This window comes from Gossypium raimondii, chromosome 12, assembly GCF_025698545.1.
Source record: "Gossypium raimondii isolate GPD5lz chromosome 12, ASM2569854v1, whole genome shotgun sequence".
NCBI lineage: Eukaryota > Viridiplantae > Streptophyta > Magnoliopsida > Malvales > Malvaceae > Gossypium > Gossypium raimondii.
In genome coordinates, this window is record NC_068576.1 from 39,461,685 (window position 1) to 39,470,711 (window position 9,027).

At 28.4% G+C, this 9,027-nt stretch overlaps 1 protein-coding gene across 1 annotated transcript; it reads left to right on the top strand.

Moving 5' to 3' along the window:
• The first annotated feature begins 505 nt into the window (after positions 1-505).
• On the top strand, positions 506-2,482 carry LOC105764058 (DELLA protein RGL1). The gene has a single exon (XM_012582511.2). The coding sequence runs from the start codon at positions 514-516 to the stop codon at positions 2,326-2,328; it is 1,815 nt and encodes a 604-aa protein (XP_012437965.1). The 5' UTR covers positions 506-513; the 3' UTR covers positions 2,329-2,482.
• Positions 2,483-9,027: the final 6,545 nt, after the last annotated feature.

The following is a 9,027-nucleotide window of genomic DNA, read 5'->3' on the forward strand; positions in this document are numbered from 1 at the left end:
TTAACGACATTAACACGACAACTTCCATGGTAATTCACGTCAGGCAAAACAACTTTAAACAATTCATGTATCTTTTGTCCATTAAAAAAAAAACAATTTAACAACACTTTGAGGGTTGAGAACCAAAGTGATAAAGAAAAAAAATAAAGCGAAATGACAAAATAAATAAATTTATCATTTTATCTAAAATCTAAATAAATAAACGTTGAAAGTTAAATTTATCATTATATCTAAAATCTAAAAAGCCTTCCGTGCTTAATGTGCATACAATTTAATCCTAATGTATTAAATATGCTCTATCTCATAGGATATATATTTTTGACAATGTTGATAGAAGTATCTAATTAATATGATAGTGATATTTTGAAATTCTTTGAACTAATTTAAATTTTGAATTGTAATTCAAGGATGTCTAATGCAATTAACCCGATTAGTAGGTATAAAAAAAATCTTTTGGAGTTGATATTTATTATGATTATTATTACATAGATACTCTTGTGGAAGTAAAATTTGATGCAAAGTTTCAAAAGTTCTAAGATGGATAATGGATTATTCCCTTTCAGTAGTCCATTCGACTTCAATGGAATCCAAGGAAATTACAGTCTTCCTGATTTCGAGAAAGATGGTACTGTAATAAAAGGAAAACATGACCCTCTGCTTGGATTCCAAGAAATTGGAGATGATCCAGACAATGATCCTGTTTTTCCTAATCATGGTCTTTATCAAAACGTAACAAAGATGTCTGAAAATCAAGAACAACAACAGGGACGAGCAGCAACCAAGTCAGCTTTTTCCGATGAATTCAGTTTGAGCTCTGTTTTCTCGGGAAACATGGCGTTCCAAGAATTTTCTAGGCCGGAAAACATGAAACCCATTAAGGACTGCAATATGCAGTCTTCGTGTCGGTTGTCGTCTCTGGAACTGCTAACCAATTACGGAAATGGTTTCAAGAAATTGCGATTCAGCAAATACGTTGGGAGTGACGGCGGGGATGGAACGGATAAACGTGGTGGCGGCCAGAAGAAACTTTCAGCGGAGGAGATCATGAGGGTGACCGGAGCGAGGTACATACAGCTTTCGGACATGAGGTACGATGATTTCTCCATGATTATGCATCCGTTCGGTCATGCTCTTTCGGGTTTGTCCGATGACGAGACGAAAGACGTCGAGCTCGTGCACTTACTCCTAACCGCAGCGGAGAAAGTTGGTTACGAACAATTCGAACGTGCTAACCGCTTGCTTTCGCGTTGCGAATGGATTGCGTCGGAACGAGCCAATCCGGTCCAACGGATCGTATATTATTTTGCCGAAGCTCTTCGAGAAAGGATTGATAAAGGAATGGGGAGGATTATAGCGAAGGAACCGGAGATGATATTTAAGACCGGTATTGAAAACGGGTTGAATACGAACCTTATATCGGTTAGAATGCATGAGTATGTACCGTTTTCTCAAGTAACGCAATTCATGGGAATACAAGCCATTATAGAGAACGTGGCATCGGCTAGTAAGATCCATATAATTGATCTTGAACTTCGGAGTGGAGTTCAATGGACCGGCCTAATGCAAGCTCTGTCGGAACGTGAAGTTCGCCACGTCGAGATTCTCAAGATAACGGCCGTGGGATTTGTCGGCAACGAGAAGATAGCGGAGACCGGAAAGAGGTTGGAAAGTGTTGCTGCGTCATTTAAGTTACCCTTTTCATTCATTGCGGTTTACGTCGAAGACATGGAAGACATCAAGGAAGAGTTATTCAAAATCGGAAACGACGAATCGTTGGTTGTTTTCTGTCCGTTGGTGCTTAGAACAATGATTTCAAGGCCTACATGCTTGGAAAATCTGATGCGGGTGATGAAAACTTTGAACCCTACTATAGTAATTGTCATCGAAATCGAAGCAAACCACAACTCTCCGTCGTTCGTGAACCGATTCATCGAAGCGTTATTCTTTTACAGCACATTTTTTGACTGCCTTGACACTTGCTTGGAACATGAAGGTGAATTGAGAGCCGGGGTCGAGTCCGTGCTTTGCAATGGGATTCGGAACATTGTGGCGATGGAAGGCAAAGAGAGGGTCGTTAGAAGTGTGAAGTTGGAAGTGTGGTCGGCATTCTTCGCGAGGTTTAGAATGACCGAATTGGGGTTTAGCGAGTCGTCCTTATACCAAGGTAGTTTGGTGATCAAACAGTTTCCGAGTGCCGCTAGTTATTGCACGCTCGACAAGTGCGGAAAGAGTGTGATCGTTGGATGGAAGGGAACTCCGGTTCAATCGGTTTCGGCCTGGAAGTTTTCGAGAGATAGAGGGAGGGTATTCGGAAACTATAGGTTCTGAAATCCGAAACTGTTAGTAGTTTATTACATTGTAGGTTCATTGAGTTCAAATGTTAAACAATAAACTCTTAGTTTTCAATGTTTTCTTGCTTGTTTATGTCAATTGGTTGGTGCAATCAGCAGCTTACCTATAATGGCAATTTCATGTTTATGTTGTATTTTCGAAACTCTCATAATTATCTTTTCAAATAATATTTTCTTTAATAAAGAGTGGATAAACCCTTAAAAATTAATATAGAAATTTTAAATTTTTAAACCTTAATTAAAATTTTTAACATAGTAGTCCATTGCAAGTAGAAGTAGGTTTTGTATTAAAAAAATTATAGGTTAAATATTAATTGATGTATATATGTCCTTTCTCTCATTATAATATGAAGGTTAAAATAAGCCTGTAACACCCCTTACCCGAGACCATGGCCGGAGTCGAGCATGAGGCGTTACTTGACTTAACTTAAAAGTTCGGGGCATAAAAATTTACTTTCAAATTTAATTTCATCATTCATAATAAAGCTGTCCTCCTGTACAGCAGTCACTAAAATAATTATAATTCAAGCTACGAAACTCAAAATTTAGATCCGTAAATTTTCCATAAAACTAGACTCATATATCTATTCACCATAAATTTTTCAGAATTTTTGCTTTAGCCAATTAGTACAGTTTATTAGTTGAAGTCTCCCCTGTTTCACTAATCGACTATCCTAACCACTCATCACTAAAATTTAATTATCTCTTATTAAAGGCTTCATATGGTGATTAAACTTATTTCTACTGAAAATAGACTCATTAAGGAGTCTATACATATAAATTATAACTCAAAATTCCTTCTGTACAATTTTTAATGAATTTCTAAAGTCAGAACAGGGACTTCAAAACATTCTTGCCCTGTTTCACTAAAATTCAAATATCTAAAAGTATATAATTCTTTTGCTTACTCCACTTCTTTCCTATGAAAGTAGACTCTTTCAGCTTTAATTTCATATCTCACTCAACTTCTAATTCTATTTCCACTATTTTTGGTGATTTTTAAAAGTTACATCAATGCTGCTGTCCAAGAACTGCTCCATTGCAATTTTAAAAAAATTCAATATAACCCTTTATAATTGTCTAACCTTCCTGCAAATTTCAAATCACAACCAATTCCAAGATTTCATCTACTTCATTTAAATACTAATGAAGTTCAACCAATCAACCATTTCAAACTAAAAACATGTATATATTTCGATATCTAACATAACCATAACATTCAGATTTACTTTTTACTTCAATTCCTATACATGCCATATAAATCCAAAAGTTGCTTAACATAAACTACGGAGTATATCCGGGTAGTGTGATTCTTGATGTAGATCCGATCCTCCGAATGTATAAATACGTTAATCTACAAAACAATAAACACACACATGTAAGCTTATAGAAAAGCTTAGTAAGTTCATAGGCATAAAACATAAATCTTACCAAACACTTGTACACTTATACAATATACACCATTACTAAATTTACTGTCAACCACAATCTTTGGTGAGTTCCTTGGTATAAACTCACTACTACTTATTCTTTTACCATAATTCCTTTGGGCCCATTTGTCACTTACCATCCTTGATCAAAATTAAGGAACGGTTATGGAAATTTGATCATTTATTCGATTTTCACATTTTTATTTTATTCTCATTTCAACAATAAATACATTTCACCATACATTGTATAATTCATGAAATTAACATTTAATCATTAAATTTCAGCCATATGAACTTACCTGAATCGATTTGCAGAATTTGTAAAAGTTCAGGGACTAATCGGCTACTTTTTCTTTTCCTCGACTTGTTTCAGGTTCTCGATCTAAAATGCAAATTTATTCATTCATCAGCATTTAATTCAATTCTAATTCATTTCACAATTTATGCCCTTTAATTTTCGAAGTTACACTTTTACCCCAAACTTTACAGTTTTTACAATTTGATCCCTACTCAATTAACCCTCAATTGATCTAATTTTTCTCAATTAACACCTTTTCCAACTATTTTAGACTACTACATAGCCTTTCATACTCAAAACCGCAACACCAAACCTTAATTCCCAACTTTTTCACAATTAGGTCCCTAAAATCAATTTCTATCAAAATTACTTAATAAAATCATCATATAACAAAATTAAAGCTTCAATTTCATGTTTATTCATCATAAAAATCCAACACTAATCAATGGTAACTTTCAAAATCAGCCATGGAATCAAAACTAATGAAATAATTAGTTGGACCTAATTGTAAAAGTATCAAAATCACAAAATTAGAAGAAATAATCAAGAATTAAACTTACATGATTCAAAAATATGAAAACCAGCTTATTCCAGACCTCCTATGGCGTTTTTGCTGATAAATTGTGAAGAGATCTCTAGATTTTTCACTTTTGTCTTTGTTTTAAATGTTTAATTTGTTAAGTTTCCAATTTTGCCCTGTTTCTCCTTACATTCTGCTGATTTTTCTTACCCAACCGTCCAGCCCATATAATTTGGGCCTAATAGCCTTTAAATCCCTCCACTTTAGTCACTTAAGCTATTTAATCACAATTTAACAAATTTTACACTATTCCCAATTTAGTCCTTTTAGTTAATTAACTATCCAAACGTTAAAATTTTCTAACGAAACTTTAATACCAACTCAATGACACTCTATAAATATTTCTAAAAATATTTATGGCTCGGTTTAAAATCTTGAGGTCTCGATACCTCGCTTTTTTTATTTTAATTATTTTAATATTTATTCCTAGTACACTATTCACTATTTCAAAAATTTTCCTAACTTCACATTTAACTTATACTTACTAAATTTATAATATTTTCTACTCGTTTGTCAGATTTAGTGATCTCGAATCACCATTCCGACACCACTAAAAATTCAGGCTATTACAAAGCCTATGCTGTATTTTTCGATAATTTGAATTTTAGTTTCTATATTTTTATTTTAAAGAATTTAGTTTCTTTTACTTTTCAAATTTCAAAATTTAAGTGCAATCGTCAACATTGTTAATTTTTTGGTTAAATTTAGGTTAATTATAATGTTATTTTTTTAATTACGTAGCTATCAAGTGAGTATTTTTTATTTCAAAATGTCACACCAACAAATTTAACCAAAAAGTGTTAATGGTTATATCTAAATTTTAAAATCTAAAAATAGAGGATTAAATTCTAGAAATAAGAAAATATTAATTAAATTCTAAATTTTAGAAAAGTACAAGGACTTATGGTATATTTTACTTAATTTGAAGGGTTAATAACATATTTCCTCAAATTATGCTCCATATTTTAAATTGGTTACTGAACTTCAAAACATGTACATTATCGTATTAGTCAAGTCATTCCATCACTTGGGCATTAAATATCGATTGAAATTTGACATATATAGAACATATTTAAAACATATGGACCAAATTGTAAACATATGTACTAAAGAAACAACTTGAATTTGAAGGGTTTTTTTTAAATAAAGCCTTACTAAATTTTATTGACATTGTTTGTTTGTTAAACATATTTAATTCGCTAAGCCTTGTTTAGAACATTAGTTAGAACCTCGGTTTCACACCTAGATAGCACGAGTTCAAAGATACTTTAGAATTCATAATTTTTTAGTTACATAGCTACTAAGTGGGTATTTTTTATTTAAAATTCCACATCAACAAAATTAACAAAAAAAGTTTAACAATGTTAATAATTGGACCTGATTTTTGAAATCTAAAATGGAGAGGAATTAAATTCTAAAATAAAAATATAGGGACTAAATTTTAAATTTATAAAGAGTACAAAGACTTATGACATATTTTAATCTTTATACTATAAAATGTTTATTGTTAATATATTTGAAGATATTTTTAATAATATTTGAAGAATATTATTTAAACTTTAAATTTTATTATTAAAATAAAATTGTAATATTGAATAATTTATTAAAATAATAAGTCCAAATTTTTTATTAAATAAATTATATTAATCATTAATAATTTATTATGTTATTAAATATAAATAATTAAACATTTATGTTTAATATTAAAATTATAATAATTATATTAATATTTAGTATTTTAAATGTTTTAAAATTAAAATTAAAACTAAAAATTATTATTAATATTATAATATTAGGCCTTAAAATTACTTTATAAATCATTTTATGTTGAGTGAGTTATTTTCCATGAAATAAACATAGAAAATTATAATAATAAAAACATTTTCTATAAATTATTTTTTGTGAAATAAACACATATATACTACTAATAATATAATGACATAAAAGATAATGTCATTTAATTATAGAATTTTCACCAATAATGAAAATCATATTACTATACTAGGGCAAAATCAGAAAATTTTTAGGGGACCGAAATTAAATTATAATTTTTACGATAAAAAATATAATTTTACCATTTTAATAAACTATATATTTATAATTTTAAATAATTAAATAAATTTTTATATTTTTAGGGAGAATAAAATATAATTTTATTTTTTAGTTTAAAATTTTAAAAATTTTATATGAATTATATGAAAAAATTTTATTTTAGGGAAAATCGTGTACTACACATCTGAAAGTTGTGATGAAGACATTGAGATTCCAGCATTTGCCAAAGCTACTCGCATAGCTTCCATTATGGTGAAGGCATTGGGATTCCATCGATTGGACTTGTTGAGGAGGTCCAACTAAGGGTCAGTTCTTCATTGCTTAAAAAAAGTACTTCTGACTCCAAAAACACTTTTAAAAGAAAAGCTGTGAAGAACAAGCTGCTTTTGGTTGAAATTTTTAGCTTTTCAAAAGTGCTTTTCAAAAGCACTTCTGAAAACTTCTGAAAATGAGCTAGAAAGGAGAAGCTAAAAATTTTAGCTTTTCCTCTCCTAAAAGTAATTTTTTGTGCTTAATTACTTTTTCATCCCTCCTATAATATAGTATTTTTTTTCTTGGTGCTTATTTACAATATTGTGTTAAAATCATTAATTAAAAATAAAAATATTTTTAAAATACTAATTACAAATATTTAATGGTTATATTTAAATATTTAAAATATAGTTTATATATTCTAATTAAATTTTATAAATAATTAATATTTATTAATTAAAATATTTACAATTTATATTTTATATATTAAAATATTAACAACAAGTTATAATAATTTTTTTATATTATTACTAAAATATAATAATATTAACTAATTTAAATATTATTTAAATACATATTTGTTACTTGATAATAACATGTCTAAAATGAACATTTTATTTCTCAAAAGCACTTTTTGACAGCAATGCTAAACACTCAAAGTTTAAGCCAAACTTTTCAAAATCACTTCTCAAAATCACTTTTCCACTTGTTCTCTGATACCCTTTTTTCTATTTAATTTATTTGGTGTCATCCTGAAATTTAAGTAATCCCATTACAATATAACAAAGCAATTTACAACTAACACTAGAACAGGGCTAAATTACGAAGAAATGTCGATTTTTAAAGAAATTTAACTGTTTAGGTTGATTTTTGTGATATTTACTAGAATATGTCGATTTTAGAGAGGGACGAAAATTTAGACTCGTTTTTACTTAAATGTTAGTGTTTTTATCTTTGCGTCTCAGATTCCTCTCCTACTCATATTTATATTTTTTAGTTCATGTTGCTTCAACCTTTTTTTTAATTAATATTTTTAACATATTAACTCATTTGATTAAATGGTTAAATAATTGTGATTACATCCTTGAGTCTCAAGTTCTAGTATTTTTATAAGCATATTAATGTATTTTTATTTCATGTTGCTTCAACCTTTTTTAATTAATATTTTAACATATTAACTCATTTGATTAAATGGTTAGATAATTGCGATTACATCTTTAAGTCTCAAGTTCCATTATTTTTATAAGCATATTAACGTATTTTTATTTCATGTTGTTTCAAGTTTTTTAATTTTAATTAATATTTTAATTAATAAATATATTATTTTCAAGTTTTTATTTTTAATTAATAATTTTTATTTATAAAATCAAATAATGATTTCAATTATCATTATGTTATCAAATATTTCACATATATGTGTTACACGACTATAAACATATCATGAGTGAAGTAAAATTTAGTTTTATATATTTTTGTATGTGTATTTAAAATATTTCACATATTTGAAATAATTAATTGAAATTTATATTTACTAAAAATAATAAAATTTATAATAATTATTTGTTTTTATAATTAAAACAGTTATTAATTAAAAGATGAATTAAAATAAAAAATTGTAAATAATATATTTATTAATTAAATACATTAATTAAAAATAATAATAAAAAGAGCTTGAAACAACATGAAATAAAAAATACATTAATATGCTTATAAAATAATGGAACTTGTGACTTAAAGATGTAAGCGCAATTATCTAACTATCTAATCAAAGAAGTTAATATGTTAAAAATATTAATAAAAAAACTTGAAGAAATATTAAATTAAAAAGACAAATGTGAATAGGAGAGGAACTGAAACACCCCTTACCCGTATCCAACACCGGAATAGGGTACGAGGCATTACCAGAACACATACACTTGTAAACGTATTTAACCAAGGTATAAAATTTCATCTAAATTAAAACTTTCAAAATTATTAATATGCTTTTATAACTCTTCACAATATATCCTCAAAATATTATAATCTTAATAAATAGGGCCTACGAGACCCGATACATACTCATGC

What these genes read in the sequence shown, in the direction of transcription:
- LOC105764058 (XM_012582511.2), top strand. Translation starts at nt 514, where the DNA reads ATGCAAAGTTTCAAAAGTTCTAAGATGGATAATGGATTATTCCCTTTC.